The sequence below is a fragment of the Raphanus sativus genome, unplaced genomic scaffold (genome assembly GCF_000801105.2).
Source record: "Raphanus sativus cultivar WK10039 unplaced genomic scaffold, ASM80110v3 Scaffold0546, whole genome shotgun sequence".
Taxonomy (NCBI): Eukaryota; Viridiplantae; Streptophyta; class Magnoliopsida; order Brassicales; family Brassicaceae; genus Raphanus; species Raphanus sativus.
The window spans coordinates 13,437-36,014 of NW_026615864.1; the positions used below are offsets into that span (position 1 = coordinate 13,437).

General features: G+C 38.1%; 6 protein-coding genes and 1 non-coding gene across 13 annotated transcripts; 4 read left to right on the top strand and 3 right to left on the bottom strand.

The window, feature by feature from the left end:
* Positions 1-58: 58 nt before the first annotated feature.
* On the top strand, positions 59-3,118 carry LOC108822529 (protein JASON). The gene is made up of 7 exons (XM_018595639.2): positions 59-606; positions 844-892; positions 1,005-1,087; positions 1,399-1,625; positions 1,802-2,546; positions 2,637-2,728; positions 2,831-3,118. The coding sequence occupies exons 1-7, from the start codon at positions 433-435 to the stop codon at positions 2,919-2,921; spliced, it is 1,461 nt and encodes a 486-aa protein (XP_018451141.2). The 5' UTR covers positions 59-432; the 3' UTR covers positions 2,922-3,118.
* Positions 3,119-3,380: 262 nt separating this feature from the next.
* LOC108818845 (rRNA (cytosine-C(5))-methyltransferase NOP2C) lies at positions 3,381-7,564 on the bottom strand. 2 transcript variants are annotated; one of them, XM_056997206.1, is made up of 13 exons: positions 7,293-7,564; positions 6,917-7,208; positions 6,437-6,584; positions 6,205-6,342; positions 6,020-6,082; positions 5,762-5,883; positions 5,329-5,548; positions 4,811-5,022; positions 4,468-4,568; positions 4,246-4,327; positions 4,078-4,139; positions 3,889-3,975; positions 3,381-3,753 (listed from the first exon to the last, which is right to left on the bottom strand). In XM_056997206.1, the coding sequence occupies exons 1-13, from the start codon at positions 7,520-7,522 to the stop codon at positions 3,663-3,665; spliced, it is 1,848 nt and encodes a 615-aa protein (XP_056853186.1). In that variant the 5' UTR covers positions 7,523-7,564; the 3' UTR covers positions 3,381-3,662. The 2 variants fall into 2 exon arrangements, with proteins under 2 accessions (XP_056853186.1, XP_018447292.1); XM_018591790.2 differs by having other exon boundaries at positions 3,381-3,975; positions 7,293-7,563.
* On the bottom strand, positions 3,524-3,596 carry TRNAA-AGC (transfer RNA alanine (anticodon AGC)). The gene has a single exon. It is a non-coding gene; the product is annotated as a tRNA-Ala (tRNA).
* Positions 7,565-8,056: 492 nt separating the features above from the next.
* Positions 8,057-11,355, top strand: LOC108820593 (3-hydroxyisobutyryl-CoA hydrolase-like protein 5). 3 transcript variants are annotated; one of them, XM_018593566.2, is made up of 16 exons: positions 8,057-8,160; positions 8,583-8,627; positions 8,737-8,820; positions 8,916-8,984; positions 9,078-9,141; positions 9,220-9,293; positions 9,376-9,459; positions 9,527-9,611; positions 9,693-9,778; positions 9,951-10,072; positions 10,156-10,216; positions 10,325-10,423; positions 10,544-10,645; positions 10,755-10,796; positions 10,878-10,984; positions 11,097-11,355. In XM_018593566.2, the coding sequence occupies exons 2-16, from the start codon at positions 8,592-8,594 to the stop codon at positions 11,131-11,133; spliced, it is 1,152 nt and encodes a 383-aa protein (XP_018449068.1). In that variant the 5' UTR covers positions 8,057-8,160; positions 8,583-8,591; the 3' UTR covers positions 11,134-11,355. The 3 variants fall into 3 exon arrangements, with proteins under 3 accessions (XP_018449068.1, XP_018449067.2, XP_018449069.1); XM_018593565.2 differs by having other exon boundaries at positions 8,084-8,160; positions 8,552-8,627; XM_018593567.2 differs by lacking the exon at positions 8,057-8,160 and adding an exon at positions 8,198-8,325.
* On the bottom strand, positions 10,707-15,826 carry LOC130502419 (probable sugar phosphate/phosphate translocator At1g06470). Of its 4 annotated transcripts, none has more exons than XM_056997213.1 (12): positions 15,637-15,826; positions 14,480-15,031; positions 14,225-14,394; positions 13,972-14,057; positions 13,813-13,862; positions 13,487-13,554; positions 13,254-13,354; positions 13,119-13,131; positions 12,841-13,025; positions 12,675-12,761; positions 12,142-12,236; positions 10,707-12,007 (listed from the first exon to the last, which is right to left on the bottom strand). In XM_056997213.1, the coding sequence occupies exons 2-12, from the start codon at positions 14,743-14,745 to the stop codon at positions 11,890-11,892; spliced, it is 1,239 nt and encodes a 412-aa protein (XP_056853193.1). In that variant the 5' UTR covers positions 14,746-15,031; positions 15,637-15,826; the 3' UTR covers positions 10,707-11,889. The 4 variants fall into 4 exon arrangements, with proteins under 4 accessions (XP_056853193.1, XP_056853192.1, XP_056853195.1 ...); XM_056997212.1 differs by having other exon boundaries at positions 15,633-15,826; XM_056997215.1 differs by lacking the exon at positions 15,637-15,826 and adding an exon at positions 15,470-15,572.
* A 1,280-nt stretch (positions 15,827-17,106) lies between these two features.
* On the top strand, positions 17,107-19,289 carry LOC130502420 (uncharacterized). The gene is made up of 7 exons (XM_056997216.1): positions 17,107-17,293; positions 17,562-17,675; positions 17,792-17,920; positions 18,002-18,197; positions 18,443-18,557; positions 18,665-18,829; positions 19,032-19,289. The coding sequence occupies exons 1-7, from the start codon at positions 17,189-17,191 to the stop codon at positions 19,066-19,068; spliced, it is 861 nt and encodes a 286-aa protein (XP_056853196.1). The 5' UTR covers positions 17,107-17,188; the 3' UTR covers positions 19,069-19,289.
* Positions 19,290-19,961: 672 nt separating this feature from the next.
* On the top strand, positions 19,962-22,574 carry LOC108820592 (ATP-dependent zinc metalloprotease FTSH 8, chloroplastic; the record flags this gene model as incomplete). Its single annotated transcript, XM_018593564.2, has 4 exons — positions 19,962-20,099; positions 20,482-21,968; positions 22,043-22,283; positions 22,374-22,574. Coding segments are annotated over exons 2-4 (1,929 nt in total), but the record flags the coding sequence as incomplete, so codon positions are not given.
* Between the last annotated feature and the right edge of the window lie 4 nt (positions 22,575-22,578).

Consider the following 22,578-nt stretch of genomic DNA (forward strand, 5'->3'; position numbering starts at 1 on the left):
AAACCAAGAGTGAAAGATGATTGGTTGGTTTTTGGATATTAGATGTCCCAGATAAGGTTGTTGAGGTCTTGTAACGCGCCACGTGTCAGATACAGTATGTTCTTGTCCCACCACGTCAGATTATTCATAAGCGAGTCAACTTCATAAAACACGGAATCCGGGCCTTTTGGGCCCGTTTCCTCTCGATGGCCCATAACGGAAATACGCTCATCGACACGTGGGAAAAGACGAATCGGGTAACTAATCTTTTCTACGCGCGCCTGTGAGATTACGTTCTATTTTGGGATCGGATACACCCACACGCACCTGATTAACTCCCTCGCAACCCTTTTGGTTTTTCAAATTTCGAAAAAACGGCTTACACTCTTTCCTTTTCTATCTCATTTTCTACGTGTTTCTCGGGAAAATCTCTCTCTCTCGCTAACTGATTACATGAGACGCCTGTTGATGAAGCGGAACCTAAGTGTATTGTGCAGATCGGCGCTCAGATTCATCGACGTTTCAGCTTGCAGAGTGATGGCTTGTTTTCTCGACTGCTTCCGCGGAAGAGACGACCACCGATCTACTAGTAATCTCGTCTCTCGCTCTTCACTCGCCAATTCCAGAGTAATTCTCTCGCTCTTCTCTGGCTTTTATTTTGCATCATCGTGTCCGTTTCGGTAGCTCCTACAATGATCGTTGATGAGAAATAGATCATAGTATAATTGTTGAGCTGGACTTTGATGTGTAAAGACTAAAACGAAGCTCTGGACCATATGTATTTGCATTTGTATATCAAAAATCATATCGATCTGACCGAGAATTTCATTTGCTAACATCTTTTCTTTTCATCACTATATTCAGACAAGTCAGGAATCGCAGAATCATTTATCTGCTTTGTTTCAGTCTGAAGGTGAATCTGAGAATTTTTTTTTTTTTAATTTTAATGTGTTTGTAACGGCTCTGTTTCTGTGAAATTCGTGCTAATGTAAGGTGTTGACTCTTGTTTTTTTAAATTTTTATAGAGGAGGCAGCTTCTTCGCCTTGCCTTGGCGAAGAAAGACTTAATTTGGATTCTATACATATTGACAAAGGCCTACGGGATGAGGTATGATTATATTAGAAGCATCATTGCCTCCTCTTAATCATTTGATTATATTAGAAGACTCTTGTGATTGATCACCTTAGTTCTTCCTACATAATGTGAAGAGAGGAGGGTCCATGCTTTTTTTTTTTGTGAGTGAGGTGTTTCTTTAGCTTTGTTTCTATATTCTATATGTTTCCTTGCTTTTTTTTTACCACAATGCAGAGATTCATAAACAGTTGGAAACCCTTTCTGATTGTGCATTCATTCCTTCAAGAATTCATGCCAACAATCTAACCATCTATTTTTTTCTTTTTACTTGTGGAATCCTATAGGCGTGTTTTCTTAAAGCTTGTGGCACTATACCGGAGACGCCTATTGAAATTAGGAAAGCGTCCCGAAAACAATTCAGTAGTCCTCAACATTGTGCAACTTCTTATTTCCACTCATGGATTTCCAGTAGCTCTGCGCTATGCTTTCATTTGGACGAATCACCAACTCCCTTGAAAGCTTGTGAAGAGGTGGGAGGGTCATCAAGTACTTCAGAGCAAACACCAAGCAGGTAGGGCATTAGAGTTTTACTTTTGTTTAATTAAACAGGCATTTTGCCTTCTTACGTTATGCTTAAAAGTATTGGCATGGTTTCTATGTTTACATTATTCTCGCATAAAGAAGTTCAGAACATATATCGATCAGAAACTCACTCACTCTCTTTTTTCTTTTCTTTTTTCATATTAGCTGTGTAATCGATGTTGTGGACACTGCAAGGATCCCATCTGCTTCTAGTGATGCTGATGAAGTAGAAAGCATTGGCACTGCGTTAAAGGGCGAGGTAGATAGATCTGGCAGGCAAATGCTCACAGCTGGAAAGACAAAGTCGGTGCGGTTTGAATGTGATCTTGATCAATCTCAGTCTTCTAACTCTTCTGAGAATAGCAGTTCAAGAAAACCAGAGATGGGTGGCAAAAGTACACTGACCACGCCTAATCCAACCCCATTGAAGCTATCTGATGAGATGCAAACTCCTGGAACCGTATATCCAGCAAATATGGAGTCAGCAGGAAGGGGAAGGCCTAGAATCAGGTCGCAGTTTGTGCATTCGGTTTCCAATCTAATGGAAGACGCATCCTTATATAATGTCCATGATGATTCATATGGGAGCCTAGAACAAGCTAACTCGCAGGTTTACAAAGAGCACACAGAGGGTGAAACTCCCACTTCAGCAACTTATGGGGAAGAAAGATCACATGAGAAACTGTCCAAGTTTGAGGCATCTCCTTGGCTAAACCCTATCAACGAAGACGGTAAAGAAAATATCGAAGTTTTAAACGACAGGACACCTGGAGTCAATGCCATAACTCCAGGTGACAGGCCAATCATTGGATTGGTGGCTGCTCACTGGAATGAGGATCTGCAAACTGAGATTTCACCCAAATGGTGGGATGGGAATGGGATCCCAAATTCCACAACCAAATACAAGGAGGTACTCTGCTTTCTTTGGCTCTTTCGGTTCCTATAATATTCAGAAACTATACATAATTGAGTTGTTTTTCGTTCTTCTTACCTTACGCAGGATCAGAAAGTGAGTTGGCATGCAACACCATTCGAGGTGAGACTGGAGAAGGCACTCTCGGAAGAAGGTGGTCTGAGTTTATTCCCTCGAAGGTATTATTAACCGTAAAACTAAAAGATATCTAGTGAAACTAGCTTAGGGGAAGCGATGAAATCTATATATAAGCTGTCTGACTATCAACGTGTGTGATGCAGGAACCTTGAAGTGATGGAGGAGGATGAAGAAGACTCGGACATATCGAAGCTGCAGCATTCAGTGCAACCAAACTCAGTAGTTTCGTTCTGAAACTCTGCTCTCGTACAGAAGAGTGTTACGTTACTTACAGATGGCAATGAAGATACTCTCATTTCCATCTTTTATGGAAATGGAACTTTATAATAAGTTTTAAGAGTAAAAAAGCATAAAAACAGTGGTGTGTTTGTGAACCTTTTGGGAATTCTCTCCCCAGGCACTCGGCATTGTGATATATTTTTCACGAGTAATTTTAATCTGCAGATCTAGATATATTACATATATATTTTAATATTTATGTCTGAGTATGGGTTAGAAAGTTGTAGTTCGCATTTTTAAATTTAGCAAAGCAGATGTTCCATCTTCCATGGGCATTGAAGTAAACAGAGTAGCCTCTAATAGTTGCCTCTGTGTACTCTAGAGGGTTTTCTTCATACACAAGCTATCTAATGGGTACGTACATTCTATGATTTCGTCTCACACCGATGGTCATGATGGGGAGACTTGAGCTCGTGTATGGAAAAAATATTTTTCACGGAAACTTAAAACGAAAATGCAAGTAATAATACATGTCCACATTTCCATATGGGCGAAACACATGAAACAGATAAACAGGCGGCCAATAAAAGGTGGAACATAAAAAAAAAGGGAAAAAATGGAGATGCGGGGTATCGATCCCCGTACCTCTCGCATGCTAAGCGAGCGCTCTACCATCTGAGCTACATCCCCGATGACAATGTCAGAAAGGTATATCACTTGTGACCTCTAGGTAAGTGCTCTTAACCGGTAGACAGTCTATACCATCCCATCTCCAACCGGCACAATTGCCCCCGGTTCTGAAATCCTTGAGAGTAAAGAGTGAGATGTTTTTTTGATGATACATCCCCTATGATGATGACAATTAAGTTGTTAGTTTCAAAAATATGAATACAAAAATGTATCAATCAAAGTATAAACTAAAAATCTTTTTGATCAGAAATCAGCATTTTGAGAACTTTAATCCTTGGGGCCGACGCTGAACTTAGCTATAAAGAAGCCGATGGTATCGAGCTCAGATGACGGGTCGAACTTCTGAACCATTTCTTCTTCACCCGGTTTCAACCACTCCCTGCAAAACGTTAAGAATCAGAGCACATATCTTAATACATTAATGTTTAAAATTTTGGTTTGTTGAATATAATCACTCTCGTCAGTATAGATATATACTTACTCGACGTATCCATCAGGGAATTCACATCGACCAACTAGACCAAGGCCTCCAATCCTAGGATGCTGCAACACCCGTGAAGACACATTAGGACAAAAGAACAAGATCCCAATGCAATGTTTTCCAAGAACTCGGAAAAGTTTCTTAGAAAAGGGTATTTTAGATTCAAACCTGTGGTGCTAAAGAAAGAAATTTGTATTTATCCAGAGCATAGCGAACCACCGCCTCGTTCTCGCTAGGGTTAATTGTGCATCTGGCAAAAAATGCAAAACAAATCATCCACCAGGTAAGTTTATAGTAAACTCTGTGTCACTGCGGACGTGTCTCATGTTAGGCCTCATCTGCACAGCTTTGATAACGCAAAAAATTCAGAACTAATGAGCGCATACTTACGTTGAGTATACAAGAATTCCACCAACGCGGACCAATTGAACAGCCTGGTCCAACATTTTCCGCTGGTACCTTCCATGGTTTCTCAACGATATAACAGTCTCCTACAAGACATGACAATGGCATACATTCATTCCACAGTCACTCCCAACAATCTTTTAAAAGGAAAGAAAAAGAAAAAGAGATTCTACTCGGAATTACTAGAAACACTTCAATTTTTCTGGTCTTCACTTATAACAATATTTATATTATTTCAAGAAGCTACTACGAAATAATATTACCGTCACATACAAGTGATTAAGCTAAGGCTATCCACATTAGTATCGCAAATCTGAGTTGATCTTACCAGTCCAGCGAAAAGACGAGGTCTCAAGCCAAGAGCAGAACAAGGAGCATCTAAAAGGACCCTATCAAAACTATTAGGCGGGAAACCTTGTGATTTTCCAGCCCTTCCACCTTGGGATTGAGTTCTTCCCCGACCATTTCTCAGCCTTCCCTTATTCTTCCTGATTTCAGCTTGGCTATCATTATCTCCTCCATTTGGCTGTTCAGTGCTGGCTAAAATATGGATATGATAATGAGAAGATCAAGATTCAGCATGGCTTTTTAGACTACAGGAATTAATATATAGGAATTTGAACTTATACATAGGCAAGTGATAAGACAACAGATGCCAGTTCAGTAATGTACTGTATATGTATGATGTAGAGTGATAACTAAGGTCCTCGGCAAAGGGGAAAGGACAATGCAAACATGGCAAGTTTATTGATGTACTTTCACCTAGCAAACACAAAGGCTAACATTTTCGAAGCAAACAACTAAACTAAGCAAACACTATAAGAGGGAAAGAAGATAGTAGCTTACTTTCCTCACATGATTTCTCAGCCTCAGATCTTCCAGATGCCATTTCTTCGTTTGATGATAATTCGGAATGGCTGGTCACAGAACCAATGTTGTCACCGTTAGCTAATGTTGTTGAATCACTGAGTGCGTTTGGAAGACAAACAGATTTCAGTGCATCCAGTTTACATGTAGTTATGCAACTTAAGCCCATCTCAGCAGACAATTTCTGGACATCCAGCACCTAACATTTCCAAAAGACAATAAACATGTAATTAGGGAAGGTAATTTGCAATACCAACAACAATACCCTTTTGTTTTAGTATTTTTTTAGCATTCAATGTAAACATGTCTACGAGCGTGTAAACACCAATCTAGATCATGTCTATGTTCAATAAACATTACGTAATTATGTGACGCATTTAAAAGGTTGTTGCTATGTAAGAAGAAACTATACCTTGTTATGAGATCTATCTGCTGCCACTATCTCTCCCTCATCATTCATAAGTATAGCAATGGCAGTAGTCTTCCCTCCTGGTGCTGCACACATATCTAATATTCTCTCCCCTTTCTGAGGATCTGGGCGGCCAAAACAAAAATTTAGCATAAAACTTCCTCAACCATAAATCCCACCGGCAGTTTCATCTATATCTATCTACTATATTTGAATTATGAAGGTATAGGCACGGCATAGACCAAAAATTAGTTCACGTACCAAGAGCGTGAGCAGCAACAATACTTGGCAGGTTTTGAAGAAATATCTCCCCCTCGAGAACATCTAAGGAACCCAAAACGACAGTGTGAGAACAATACCTCATGATGAAATAAGATACTGATAGTTATAGACTGTGGTAAGCTGAAGTAAGAGAAGCAAACTTAGGGCGAAAAGAAGAAGCATACTATGAAAAGAAGGCAATCTGAAAACTCTATTGCTCAAATCCACCGCAACTCCATGAGGAACACGAAACATGCCAGCCCTTGACAGCATAGTTGTTCCCATGCCGATATAAAGTCCACTGCGTTCACAATAGAAAGGATCTACAGTAACATTACGTCACATGTCAACTTGTTTAAGTTCAAAAAAAACATAGGATATATGATCAAAGCAAAAGGAAGAATTATGATTTCTTGCCTGATGGTAGACCCTGAAGAGTGGTCCCACGAGTCATATTAACACTCCAATCACCTTCATCACCAGGTTGTTCCATAGCAACACAGACAGCAACTGCATCTCCTTTCTCAACATGAGCAGTACAAGCCAGCACACCTGGGACATAAACCTACAACAGAACCCAAAAGAGAAAGATAAGTTTTTTTTTTTGTAAGATAAGTTTCTTCCTTTTCAGTCAAGTAGATTATCTAAAACTATTGCTCTCTCTCTATTTAAAATAGTTTTTTTCTTGTTACACAAAAAGTTTCATTTTAGAATTTTAAGCAATTTTTAGCGTAATATTAACAACAAATGCATTGATTTAATAAAGAATTCTATTGATCTCAAATATCATTGGTTAAATACGTGTAACTAATTTGTGTGAAAACCATACACTCTGAGTATCATTTAGACACATACCTAGCCATTCTAGTTTTTTTATTGAGAGAAAATAGAGTTAACCTGAGCTCCTCTAAGCACTGCTTCAGCACACTTTCTGCTCACTAACACCTCCTTGGGAGGGTTCTCAAGCCCAGATCCATATTCAATTCTATGCGGGCCTGAACCATGGACAAAAACAACATAGTCCAAACCAGAAATCTGACACCTGGAGATGGGACTGCTCCCATCGGATTGAACCAGCTTCAAGCTGCCATCCTCGGATTCGTTCAAGATCTTCCTAAGCTTTTCAATAACAGCATCACTCGTTGTTTTAACTGTGTTCACTCGGATGCAGGAGTAGGAAGATGGACGCCTAACAAGGAGAAACAGTAATAATCAATTCGAAGCTTATAAGGAGAAAAAACAAAAGAAGAATGGTGAGAAGAATGTAAAGTACGTGAGAGCCTTTGAGATGCGAGCAAAGTGATCAGCTCCGTAAGCTTTGTTGAAGTAGTCTTCGACTTGAGGATCCCATCGCAACACTGGATCATAACAGTAACGCGACGAATCCGACGAAGGTTTCGTCTCCATCTGGTGAGAGAGAAGGCGAGTCGGAGAAGCAGAGGAGAAGATAGTGGTGGCTCTGGGGAGGAAAGAGGGGTTTAGCAGAACCCTCGCTTTCTTCATGCGAGGTGGAGGTGGAGGTAGAGGCGGAGAGAGGTGGATGCCTTTTGTTTTAGCTCGAGAGTGAGCTTTAATGGCCGATGGGCCCAATTTTGGTAGGATTAGGCCCATTGAACGGTAACGTTACTAATAAGATAGCCCAACAAGTGCAATATGAGATGAGACTGTAATCAGTGATTAGTAACTAATTAGGCCCATTGAACGGTAACGTTTAACAAAAGACGGTGATGATCAACACACTTAAAACGATTGTGAGTTCTATTTCTTTTTGGTATTGTAAATTTGAAATTGTGACTACAAATGAAATGTTGTAAGTTCAATTTCTAAATTTTATGTCTATGAATCAATTAAAATTTATACATTTAAATTTATGTTTTTACTGAGACTTTTTAAAATGTTTTTTTATTCGTTGATTGAAAAAGAAAGTAACAGTTTGCAGAGAAGAGTAGGTAGAAGAGGACTGAAAGGTTTCGATAGAAGTCATTTCCTACCAAACCCTCCTTTTGATATGATATGATGACCTTCACCTGCCTTTTTCCAATGTCCTACCAAATATTCACAGTTTATTTATTAGATTATATGTTTGGCTTCAGGCTCCATTGCTTACCAACCCCCATTTTTGCATCTCCTCCTCTTTCAAGGTTTTCCCCTTCTCTCTCACTTAATTTCACACTCTCTGCTTCTTCAATTTCAATTTCGTGAGAGGGTTCTAGAATTTGATTGTTGCATGTGTGTTTTTGCAACTTGTAACGTGGGGGTTGATCCCCTTCAAATTGATATCAGAACAGTGTAGTTTTGTTTGAAAGGTTGTTACAAGTTCATTATATGATCATAAAGTTCATCTCTTCTAATATAGTTTTGTGTTCTTGTTGGTAGAGGAATTATTATTATTATTATTATTATTTAAAAGGTTGTTGCAAAGTTCTTAAGGTCTTGGGATTTGTTTACATTGGGTCTCTGAAGTTTTTTGTGGAATTTCTTCTTGCCAAAGTGTAATATCTGCCGTTTGAGATTGTGTTTTCTCATGTCTAGATCTTTCAACTTTATGGTATTTATTGATCAGATACATAAGATGGCTCAAGAAGGTCGAAACATCATGGATGAGCAGGTAATAATAATCTCTCTCTGCCTTATTCAACAATGTTGTGTGTGTGTTCTTCACGATTCAATCGTAAACCATCATTACATCTTCTGGAAATTTTTGATATTTGTTATAGGTTGTTGTTGGAGAGGAGAAAGGTTCGGTGAGATTGGCTACACTAAACCGCCCTCGTCAGCTAAATGTCATCTCTTCTCAAGTGGTACATATATATATATATATATTAAGAAGTTAGATCAAAACTTGATAAAATATCAATATGAGACGCCTAATGGGAATTCTTTGTGACTGACTCAGGTCCTCAACCTTGCAGAATATCTTGAAACCTGGGAGAAGGATGACAAAACAAAGCTTATATTGATCAAGGTTTGATTTGTTTATCCTTGGGTCTGATAATGATTTTTGTTAAAACTTACAGACACTATGACTTGTTTCTGAACATGTAGCCTATATTTGCAGGGTGCAGGGAGAGCTTTCTCAGCCGGCGGTGATCTAAAGATGTTTTATGACGCCCGTGAATCAAGTAAGAGGCCTAGAGAAAACACACTGTTATCATCACTTCATCCTTAGAGAGTTTGTCATAACTTTGATGATGATACAGAGGATTCTTGCCTTGAGGTTGTTTACCGAATGTACTGGCTTTGCTACCATATCCACACATACAAGAAGACACAGGTGGAGTTCACTTAATTTTTTTTTTTTTGTATGAAATTCTTCTCCTGAGGAGTATTAACTAACCAAATAGAGTTGTGTATAGGTTTCTCTTGTAAATGGGATATCGATGGGTGGAGGTGCATCATTGATGGTCCCAATGAAGTTCTCTGTTGTGACAGAGAAAACTGTAAGTTTATGATTTTTAGTCTGCTTCATGTATAATCTGATTCAACTATTTTCTGTTATTTGATTAGGTTTTTGCAACTCCAGAAGCAAGCATTGGGTTTCACACCGATTGTGGGTTCTCTTACATTCATTCACGTCTTCCTGGTCATCTAGGTAACTTCTATAACCACTAAACTATTTTTTTTTATAAGTTCCAACTTATACGTTAGCTAATCTCTGATGTAACATTTGCAGGAGAATTCTTGGCTTTAACTGGGGCAAGATTGAATGGCAAAGAACTTGTAGCAATTGGCATGGCAACACATTTTGTTCCTTCTGCTGTGAGTGTTTTTTTTTTTTGAATGCTTTCCTTAAAAAATATCATGTGACCTCTCTTGCTTGAGATGCCTTCCTAGTTTCCTACTCTTATAAACATCATCTGCAACCTTAGTAATAATGTTTTGAAACCTGTGATGAGTGGAAGGCTTTATGTTTATCTTTTCTCAATTTCAGAAACTGGCTGATCTGGAGGCAGGGCTTGTGGGTTTAGACTCTGGAGACATGGATGTAGTTCGGTCCACAATTGAAGAGTTCGCCGAGAAAGTAGACCTCGACAAAAACAGCATCCTTAACAAGTAAAACCTTCTTTTTTTTCAATATTCATGTGTTATGTAATCACATGGACGTTGCTAACTTTGAGGTTATGGCTGATGTGCAGGCAGTCGATAATTGATGAGTGTTTCTCAAAAGAAAGTGTGAAGCAGATCATACAAGCATTTGTAAGTAGCATCTGATTTCCCCTTGAACATGAGTCATTCCCTGGACTATTCAGCAGGTATTGAATATATATATATTTATATATATATATATTTGTGGTCCTCTTACAGGAAGCTGAAGGGAGCAAAGAGGGAAATGAGTGGATAACTCCAATCATCAAAGGTCTCAAACGTTCATCTCCCACAGGGTTGAAAATAACCCTAAGATCGGTAAGTATTTACTTGTTACATGATTTTACTCTTTTTATCATTTTCTCCTTGTGTATAAACTCTCTCTTGAAAATATTATGGGTCTTCTTTTATATTTGAGACTTGCTGTTTTTGTTACAGATTCGTGAAGGTAGGAAACAAACACTGAGTGAGTGCCTCAAGAAGGAGTTTAGAATCACTGTGAATATTTTGAGGAGCATCATATCACCTGACGTGTATGAGGTAAAGAGCATATATTTCAAAAAATGTGACAATTTTTTTGGTTTGCTTTTCAAGAAGACAGTAACAAGCATCATGTATGTTTATCTCTGATTGTGTAATAACGTTGCAGGGTATAAGAGCTCTGACCATAGACAAAGACAATTCTCCCAAGGTATGTTTTTACACTCTTAGAACTGAGATCAGCAATCTAACATACATACTAAGCAAACTTATATGGTTGGGTTTGGTGCAGTGGAATCCAGCGACGTTGGATGAGGTAGCTGAGGAGAAGATCAACTTGGTGTTTGAGCCCATGGAGGGTGATATTGAGCTTCTTATCCCTGAAACCGAAGCAAACAGGTCTGTGTTATATCTTTTGGGCTAATATAAACTTTCTTGCATTAAGATCTTCCTAAGAAACAATCCTTTTAATGTGTGCTTAAATATTTTGACCATTTGATGGCATTGATAGGTGGGAAGGCAAATACGAGACTTCAGGTTGTGCCTGAGAGAGTACGATAGTAGAAGAGAAGAGATGATACTGTATGTTGTTTTCGTTCAACTGCCAAGACTTTATGCAAAACTCCGAAACTCCACCTAGTATTTACTGTATTATTTACATAATGTGTTGTTGTCCATGCAGTGATGGTTTAATAAGGGTTGTTATGTCTGAACAAATTTATGTTTTCATGGTTGTTATTAGTGTCTAAAATACATATGATCATACTAAAGTATTAGTGTCTAAAATACATATGATCATACTAAAGACTAAGCTCGAATATCTAAACCCCCAAACGTCTAAATCTGAAAATGGTCTAAAATACATAATTATCACTATGCAAATTATCAGTTGTGATCAAGTTGATGGTTATTACTATCTCTGATTGAGAAATCAGTTTGGTATTTTTGGACATGAGATCTTGGCTTTTTTTTGCCTTAACTCTCATTCAGATAGGTGGCGGATAACGTTTATAGCAAAAAGACAGGCTTTACTGGATCGAATATGATCGGTTGCTTACTACTTTATATGGATCAAATCTGAACAATCTCGAGTACCAATAGAATTACAAAAGCAAAAGAGTGGGGAAATTTTATTTAAACTCTTCAAAATGGCTTGTGTTCTTCTCATCTCTTTTGAAGGCAAGGAAACATCAAAATTTCTCAAGTGTTATAGGGTTTTCTCAAGGAAGGTCCACATACAATGATGTCCCAATATAAACGAGTTACCTGAGAACGGTGTAAGGGCCAACACACAAAAATAATGCTTAGGGACCATTTTCTTGATCATCCGTCTCATCGAGTATCACATATTTTCCAGTTTGACTTGGAGCTTGTAGCTGCTTCTCATCTTCTGTTTTGTGCCCCTTTTGTAGTTTCTCATATCTGATAAGACATCATACATATATACCATTTTCTCAATATTAATACTATTCATTTATATCAACAGATTAGATGTTTGATTACAGAAGTTCTTCAAAGTTTCTTACTCCAGAAGAAGGAGAAGAAGAGTTACTTACTTGTACCAGTTGAACAAACTGACACCAACCATGATGATCATCAGACCAAAACCTTTTAGCCATGTAAATTCGTCATGGAAGTAAAACACTGCAACCTGTACCAGTAGAAAAAAAAACAATGAGGATCTTACATTGCAATTTGATGCAGCATTCATCAAATATTCAACAGTAGACACCAATACAACAGAAACTAGAGTTCTCTATCATTGGTCCCCCTTTTGTAAACAAGTATTATTGACCTATAACAATATCACAAAGCCCGAAATAAACTCATAAGATATGAGTTCATTTGACAGATATAAATACTAGGTGATCATCACAGCATGGTTTCAGTCAGATACAGTTCGGACTTTGTTGCTTAAGATTATATCCAGTTCAGCTTCACCAGTTAAGAGCATCCCTACGAATAAAAACTCACTGTTGCCTAATCTTATAAATACATATTTGGGAAGTACGGAAATGGTAGAGGTTATTATCACATCCGGAACATACTAACAAGCATAATCAGAAAAAGGTAAAAATGTAGTAAATACCACTATGGTGACAGCCTCTTTAACGACCCCCGCTATTGTGACGGTTACAGCACTAGTAACCGAAACAAGAATATACTCAGTTAAAACCTGAAACAAAATACTAACTAGTGAGCAAAAGCTAACGTGTTCATTCATAAATAACTATAAGTTGTTAGGAAATGCTTACCATGCAAAAAGCCAATGCTCCACCAAAAAGCATCAAGAAACAAGTTCGAGTAAAATGCGCTCCATTATCAAAGTATATGTTTTCTCTAAATTCACTCCATGGATCCAGAAGGAGAGAAAGAAGACCAGTCACTATAGCCATCACTGGTGCCACGTAACTCATAAATGTGAAGGGATTTTTCAGGCCTAGATAAAGAGAAGAAGTATAGATTAATTCATGAATTGTGACTTTTAAGAACTTAACAACGAAGACAAGAAAACACTAAGAGCAGAACTCACCATAGGTTTCTTTCTATACATCATGTTGTCATCAGGATGCACCAAAAAAATTGGAAAACAACAACCAAGTGTTAATACAGAAAGATCCGAGGCATAGTTTTAGAAGAGAATTAGAAACTGATTTGGATAAAATACCTGCAAAAGAACTTGGGTCATACACCAACGGAAACCGGACATGACAGCAGCGAGCATGACAAAAACGAAACCCCAAAACTCAAACTCTGTCTCCTTTGCAACTGGATGCAAATGAATACAAGTTAACAGTTTAGTTAGGAAAATTAGAACTAAGACAGGTAGATGGATATTTGGCAAACAGGAAGAAAAAAATGGTTAACGTTGAAAGACGGGAGAATGCATCAAAAATGTACCTGATAACAGCACTCCTGCTGAGATAACTGAAATAATGCCAAAAAGCTTCAGGCTTGGAGACTCCAACCTTACAAGAGAAACCGTGTCAGAATAACACAACAAACAAAAATGATAGAATTTCTCCGTAATGAAAATGCAGCAAAAATTCAGTGTGATGTTTGAAAAAAAATTATCTGTAATGGAAGAATAATGTAAACGAAAGTAGTAGTAGTAGTAGTATGTTTTAGTTCAAGCTATAGAGTCTACCATTGATAAATTTGTTAAGTACAGACCTTCAAGCATGGTTTAAATATCAAGATAAAAAATATAGTTATAGATAAAGTACCTGAAGGCAAAAGCAAACAGAAGAAGAAATATTGGGGCTGCAGATTTGCACTGCAAATGAAAAATAATGTGAATTTCATTAGACAAGTCTAACCTTCTATCACCCACAAATTCCTAACAAGTTGCAAAGACCTCTACCATATCAAATTAAGCAACTAACCATTGTTGCAAAAGTAACCGATATGAAGACCAGTGACTCATTACTCAGATTTATATCCAAAGCAGTTGCAAGTGCTGTTGGTACAACTGCGAAAGGAAAGTCCATGTGGGTCAGCAGTTCACAGAAATTCAAAATATTCAACTTCGAAAACTGAAACAAAAAAAAAAAACTAAATCCACGGAATGGATAAGGAAATGCTCATTAGCACTTAAAAGTAGAAAATGGAGTTCATGACATAGTTTAGTTAGTTTACCTCTAAGGAAATAGTCTCTCCATGATATGGCAACATCAGGTTGAAATCTTCCTGACCAGTACCAAGTTATCATCTTTGATAAAACCGCTTGAATAGAAAAGTGAATGGTATTCATTAACAAGGGAGCTGGAAATTTCCCCAAATCATCTCCTAAGAGAGTTTTGTTGTACCTAGAAAAAAAGCCAACAACTTAAATGCTAGAAGTAAGGACTAAAACAAGAAAATGAGAAAGGGTAGTCGCAAAGACATACTTACAGAGTCAAAAATGTGCTGAAAGTATACCATACAAGTATAAAGAAGAGTGTTTTCAGTATGTCAGCGGGAGAGATAGCCTCTGTTGAGGGTTTAGGCAACGTTTCGAGGCTATCACCGGAACTGTAGCCAACATCAAAACTGCTGGACTCCTTCCTGGATTCATTTTCAATATCAAAAGGCTCTAAAACCTCTTCTCTGTCTACATCTCCCTGATTGGATATAACCTCGAGTGTGCTACTACCGCGTAGCTGTTTTCTTTGCTCCATCAATAATCTAAACTCAATAGCCAAACCTTTTTGGCTCCCATTCACAGACAACTCTGACTGCGCATGCGATCTAGTACACACAGTCTTTATTTACCCAGCAGGGATTTCGAAGATTTTAACTTTGACCCAGTGGGCACTCCCTATATATACAGATATGTTCTAATGATACAGTCTTCAACTCTCTCTATATGTCCCAGCAGATGAAGTGAATTCAAGGAAGGTAAGAACCTCAGTTTGTGGTGAAAGTATGAAATGGGTTTCTCTGGAATCACACTTGACGTTTGACCTAAAATCACAAACAGAAGCTTAAGCCGGTCAATGTCTATTTGAGAACTTCCATGATGGTAAGTGGAAAAAGCAATCACAAGAGCCACATTTCAAACAAGGCAAGCTCCTAACACGCTGATGCAAAGATTCAAACACAGGATCTTCCAAACCAAACGAAAAGCCATGTTTTTGTTTTCTCAGGTAAGAAGCAAAAGACTTTATAAAAAGAGGAAAATTTTGAATACTTTGGCATATCAATAAGGGGACAAATAAGTGAATAATAACTAGAGATGCCACACTAACGAAGAAGAAAGATAACAGTCTGCTTCAATTACAAAGCAATAACGACATGAAGAAAGCTACTACGTCACTAGAATCTAGAGAAAAAAAGCAAACACATACACGAACGAACGAATCTGAGTTTCGAATTAAGCTCAAGGAGAATTTAAACTCTGACCGATTCCAAATCAGGGGAAAGCTTAATGATTCCGAGCTCAATAAAATTCAAGGCATTGATGAAAAGATAAATCCTCACAATCTGGATCAGGAATGAGCTAAAAGAAAAAAAGGTCACAGATTCGAATCTCGCATAGAAGATGAAATTAGGAAGAGAGAGAGACCTACGAGTAGGAGGGAGAGAAATGGGGCGTGGTTGGATCTGATCGGAACTTGGGAGCTGCTGTAGCTAAGCTTTGTGTGTTTTCAACTTTTGATTGATTGATTTTTTGTTGAGACGCAACCGACGACGATGGTTGTTGGAGTTTGATGCAATTTTACGGAAACAATTACCGCTGCTCCGACTCTGTTATGACAATGCAACTTGCGTTACCTTTGCTGACAATATACTATTGTTGTGATAAGAAACTTTATAATATATATTTTTATAAATTTAATGGACTTCTAAAAGTATTATTCGTCTTTTAGTAATATATACAGTAATAGTTTTATAAATTAATAATATTAACACTATGGTAACTTATTAATTTATAAAATTATTAATTTACAAAACTTTTTTTAGATTTTACCATAGATAAATTAATCAGATTTATAAAAAACAATCTTATAATATTTTATTATATTATTTGGTGTATATAAAATATGTTTCATATAACTTAAGTATTGTTTTAAATATAAATTTACTAAAATACTATCAAAATATATTGAATTTAAAAAAAACTGAGATGAATTATATTCTAAATATAAAAAAAAAATAGTATAATTTTTTGTTTATATTTACATAAACTGTATATATATAAATTACTAATTTATGATTTTAATGGAACTATATATTTTGTATATGATTTTCTAAACTGTTATAAACTTGTTATCTTATCGATTCATATTATATTTTAAACCGATCTAATTAGGACTAAAATTTATTAATTTATCGAATATTAATTTACAGACATTATACGGTATAAACAATTTTAGCTTAGTCTTCTTTGGATTTTTATTTTTGTTCTTTTGAGGTTTTTTATTCTGTTTGGAGTTTTCATACAAAACAAAATTTATCAGTTTAATTAGTGTGGCAAAGCATATAATTATAGGTTGCTTAATGGTTTGGTTTCAGGTCGTTTTGAGTAACAAACATTACAAGCAAAATATTAATTGCTTTCTGCCGTACAATCAGTATTGATTTTAGTTAAATTGTCATTCTTCTGTCTAGCTAGTAGTATGATTGGATTATATTTTTTTAAAATTAACATTATCTGGGGAAAGTCCCAAAACCGTGTCATGGTAATATCCACATATTTACTGTTATTGAAGCCTTGAAGGTTGCTGAAAAACAATTCATTTGTACTATGATCATTTTTTTCTACGATAATTAATGACACGCGATAATAAGTCGTTCCCATATGTATATGTATGCGAATGAGAGAGATCCATTATTTTGGTTGATTTGATACTTGCTAGTCGTAGAAATTTACCGCTGAGATATTTTCTTATTCATTGTATTTCTCAAAACGGGTCGTTGTCTTTGATGTCTAATCTAATCAAATACCCACAGGCCCATAAAATCAATCCCCACAAGCCCACCACATTGAGAAGATATTTTCGAATAACGCGCGCAAAGTTAAAGCCACACATTATTATTTCCTCATCCTTTTGTCTCTCTGCCTTTTCACTCAGCTCATCCCTCTCCCCCAAAGATCGAAGTAACCAGAGATAGAGAGATATGGAGCTCGATTCCATCACCGCTAGGCGCAGACTCGCTACCGTCGCTGCTCACTTCCCCTCAGTAACCAACGATCCCATCTCTGCGGCGTCTCTCGTCCCCTTGGTAAGAATCTAAATTTTTTCTAGATTTGCTTATCCTAGGGCTTTTAGCTTTGTGGACCCGTGAGGTGATTTTATCTGATCTGTGATCGGATGTAGAAAGATCTCGATTCTCGCTGTGAATATTTTCTCCGGATGTAGTAGTAGAACGATCTCGAGCCAACAACCACTCCCTTGCTGATTATGATTTTCTTTGATCTGCCTCAGATAGTTTGCTTTCGCTTCTTTCGTTTTTTGATTTATAAATTCTCTTTTTGTTTGTCATGCCTCAGAATTGTAGTAGCAGTTTGAACTCTGTCATCAGAAGCTGTGACAATAAAATCGCTTTTGCTCGGCAAGCATCTTCTGAACAAGGCTTCTTTATGAGGCAGGCTTCCACTGACCAGGTACCCCCAACTTCCCTTCTTATCTTGTGATTATAGTCAGCCGTCGCAGAGTCATGCCTGTGAAGCTGAGATGCACAAATAGTTTTGGTTCACTCGTTTCTCTTGTCTTGGTTCAGTTTACACCTCAGACTGGCGCCATCACTTTGAAGAACTCTGTCGTTAGAAGAGGTGACAGCAGGCTCTATTTTGCTCGGCAAGCATCTTCTGCACAGGGTCTTTTCATGAGGCAGGCTTCCACTGACGAGGTACCATGGAAACTCACTGTCTGGTGATTGAAATTTCAAAATGATCCTATACTTTCTATGATAAGAAATTTAATTTTGCAGGGGACCATACCACAGGACGCTGCATCTACCAAGACGAATGGATTCCCTTCTTCTACAGAACAACCTTTGATTTCCAGACCTGAGTACGCCTCGCCACATTTTTCCAAGGCCGCTGCAAAAGAAAACTTCTTTGTTTTGTCTGATTTGCTAAACCAGCCAAAGGAAAACTTGGAAAAGCCATATAACCCTGACCCAGGTACGCATACAACTAAGCATAGGATACACTACTTTTTATCCTATAATCTGATACATTTTCTGTAGAACTCAATATTTTCTTATACTGCAAACACAATTGTTATATCTTATAACTAGTAAAAGTGTTTTGACATCGACCTGAATCTACTACAGCCAAAAATACAGACTCTAGCAACCCTACTTCAACCAAACACATTTTCCATCGAAAAACATGGGAACTAATACAAGTTTGCTTTCTTTTTGCAGGGACTGTTTGGTCTCCTAGTTCGAATGTTGCAGAATATGAGCATAACTATGTCGTGGCAGTAGAGCTACCAGGGGCCAGTATCAATGCTATAAGAGTGGAGGTCGACAACATAAAGTAACTAAAACTCATCCTCACACATCTTTTCAATTTGTTCCCATTACACACACACACACACACACACACTTGTATGCATTAGGTAACAAATCGTGCTACCACTGCAGCTTGACTGTGACAGGGAGACGCACAGCTGTCTGTCAAAAAGCTGATGCAGGCACCAAAGGTTCAATCTGTGGGTATCACAAGCAAGAAATACTACAAGGACCTTTCAAAGTTTCCTGGCCACTACCCAGCAACGTGAACAAGGATAACGTTTCTGCTGAATTTATGTAAGTAGAAACTGAAACTGTACTTCTCTACAACCCAGCATTATGACTAGCTGTTTTAGCTAGTACACACCTCAAAAAGTAGTGCTTACAGATTCCAGTTTTAGTTCTTAGTACAAGGTTACTAGCTTATATAAAGTTATCTAGAACTTGTCTAGTTTCATAGAGAGCACTAATACCAATTATATAATTGCATGTGGAGCAGGGATGGGCTTCTGAGAATAGTGATTCCAAAGCTTTGAGGGATCATTATACGTAAACGGTAAACAATATGTGTATAAAATAATGTTGTTTGTGTGGATGAAGAGAAAGAAAAGCAAAAACTGATGAGTGATATGTAAAATAGTATGGTGTTTATATATACAGACTGCAGACAGGCATGCTCAGTTAATAGAGTCAGCCATGTAAACAATCCATAAGTTTGTAAAAAAGAAAAATAACGTTTTTGATATTAATACAAAAAGCCAGAAAAATGAAAAATCTCAATTCTATGATATGTATCTAGTAGTCCTAAAGCTGGAAAATTTGAATCTAGCATTATTGTCGTAGATAGCGGCATGTTGTTCCTGACCAACACTACAACGACATTGTATTTGTAGTTTCTTTAACTGCATAAGCGTTGAAGTATGACAAATTGTCAATACAAGATAACCTCTGGCGCTTCGGTGTTTTGCATGACTAATCCCGACCACAGAGATAAAGCTTTGACTAGAGAAAATTTGATCAGTCATTATTGTGTACTTTGGATGCTATGTCGGCAAAGATGTTATTAGACACTATCCAAACTCAATACGTTTTCTTTCTTTCTTTGGGATTTTGCCTTGTTGCGAAATGATGCATGGGGCCTTCCTTGTGCTACTAAAACTCTCTTCTTTTTGGTTAATTATACATGTTCTTGACTTCTAGAATAAAAATTATATCTCTGAGATGCATATTGTTCTTAACCTTTTATATAATTCAGTTCAATTTTACAAGATACTTTGTGTTTACTTAGAGATTAGATGGAAACAATAGATTTTCAGTCTTGAATATTTTTGTAATGATGGCAACAAAATATAATTTTTATTCTAAAAATATATATATATATATTGTAATTGTTTCTATTTTATGCAAAATGAAACCAGCCACTTACAGGAAGACACGTAAGAAGTTGGGAAACCACATCTATTTTTCTTCAAAAAAATTCCAAGTCTTACTAGTTCTCTTCTGAAACCGAACACAATAATCGTCTTTCACATTAGCTTCTTCTTCTTCGTCTGTCGAATATCCACAGGTATGATTCTCTTCACTCATCTCCAGTAATCTCAAGCAGCTCTCTTCGGCTGTCTTTGCTCTGACTCTGTGTACTATAGCTAGTCCAATCTTGTCGATTCGAGTTTTTCTCTCTCTTAATTAACTTGTCAGAATTTTCTATCGAGTTTGGAGGGATATTGTGTGACACTTAATTAGTGTCTATTCTGATAGATTTTTATATCTGTTTCTATGCATCGCTAATGGTTACTCCATGTTGATTATACTGTTACTATAAACTTGCATGTTCAATTCAATCTGTTCTTCTTCCTTTGGATCTCGTGTTGTTTTTTCACTCCTTAGCTTGTAATCGTGTCTTAAACTGTTTTCACTGTTCTTATTGTTGAATTGATGTATAGTTTCAGATGGCTTCTTCATCGGCTTGTCTTCTCGGGAGCGGACTATCAACTAAACAAAGGTCTAAACAGTTTAGAATCTCCTCAACGTCTGCTTCAGTTAACAGGACATCAAAAGTTACTGTTGTGAAGGCTACTTTGGATGTGAACAAACACCAAGCAAGAAGAGGTTTCTTTAAGCTTTTACTCGGAAACGCAGCAGCTGCTGGAGTGAGTTTGCTTGGAACTGAGAAAGCAAATGCAGCAGATGAACAAGAGGTTTCTTCGTCTAGGATGTCTTATTCTAGGTTCCTCGAGTATTTAGACAAAGGGAGAGTTAACAAAGTAGATTTGTATGAGAATGGGACTATAGCCATTGTAGAAGCTGTTTCTCCTGAGCTTGGTAATAGGATCCAGCGTGTACGCGTGCAGCTACCGGGGTTGAGTCAGGAGCTTCTCCAGAAGCTGAGGGCGAAGAATATCGATTTCGCAGCGCATAGTGATCAGGAAGACCAAGGCTCTCCTCCGTTGCTCAACTTGATTGGGAACCTCGCTTTCCCTGTGATTCTCATTGGTGGTTTGTTCCTTCTCTCGAGACGGTCTTCCGGTGGAATGGGCGGTGGTCCTGGTGGTGGTCCAGGCTTCCCGCTTCAGATCGGTCAGTCCAAAGCCAAGTTCCAGATGGAGCCAAACACTGGTGTGACTTTCGACGACGTTGCTGGAGTTGATGAAGCCAAGCAGGATTTCATGGAAGTGGTGGAGTTTCTGAAGAAGCCTGAGAGGTTCACTGCGGTTGGTGCTCGGATCCCGAAAGGTGTCCTCCTCGTTGGTCCTCCTGGTACTGGTAAAACTCTGTTAGCAAAGGCCATTGCTGGTGAAGCTGGTGTGCCTTTCTTCTCCATCTCTGGTTCTGAGTTTGTTGAGATGTTTGTGGGTGTTGGTGCTTCGAGGGTCCGTGATCTTTTCAAAAAGGCCAAGGAGAATGCTCCGTGCATTGTCTTCGTGGACGAGATAGATGCTGTTGGTAGGCAGAGAGGGACTGGGATCGGTGGAGGGAATGATGAGAGAGAGCAGACGCTTAATCAGCTCTTGACTGAGATGGATGGGTTTGAGGGTAACACTGGTGTTATTGTGGTTGCTGCAACCAACAGAGCTGATATTCTTGACTCCGCGTTGCTGAGACCGGGGCGGTTTGACCGGCAGGTGTCTGTTGACGTTCCTGACGTCAAGGGGAGAACAGATATACTCAAGGTTCACTCAGGGAACAAGAAGTTTGAGAATGGTGTTTCGCTTGAAGTAATAGCTATGAGAACGCCTGGATTTAGCGGAGCTGATCTTGCAAACCTCTTGAACGAGGCGGCTATATTGGCTGGACGACGTGGAAAGACGGCGATATCATCGAAAGAGATTGATGACTCTATTGATAGAATTGTAGCTGGGATGGAAGGAACTGTCATGACAGATGGGAAGAGCAAAAGCTTGGTTGCTTACCATGAAGTTGGCCATGCCGTCTGTGGGTAAGTCAGAATCAGATCAGTACCATGTGCGTGTGCGTTATCTAGAGTTGATTCTTTTTATTTTGTTCTTGCAGAACATTGACTCCAGGACACGATGCTGTTCAAAAGGTCACGTTGATACCAAGAGGACAAGCGAGAGGTTTGACTTGGTTCATTCCCTCAGATGATCCAACTCTGATCTCAAAACAGCAACTGTTTGCAAGAATTGTTGGTGGACTCGGTGGTAGAGCTGCTGAAGAAGTTATCTTTGGTGAGGCTGAGGTGACAACTGGCGCAGTTGGTGACTTGCAACAGATCACCGGTTTGGCTAAGCAGGTATCTATCTATCTATCTATCTATCTATCTACAACAGTCCCCGCTTTAAGTTTTCTTCTGTTAGCCATCATGATGTTATATTTTTTGCAGATGGTTACAACATATGGGATGTCTGAAATTGGACCATGGTCGCTAATGGACTCATCAGCTCAAAGCGATGTCATAATGAGGATGATGGCAAGAAACTCCATGTCTGAGAAGCTTGCAAATGACATCGATTCAGCGGTGAAGGCCCTATCAGACAAAGCATACGAGATAGCTTTGGGACACATAAGGAACAATCGTGAAGCCATGG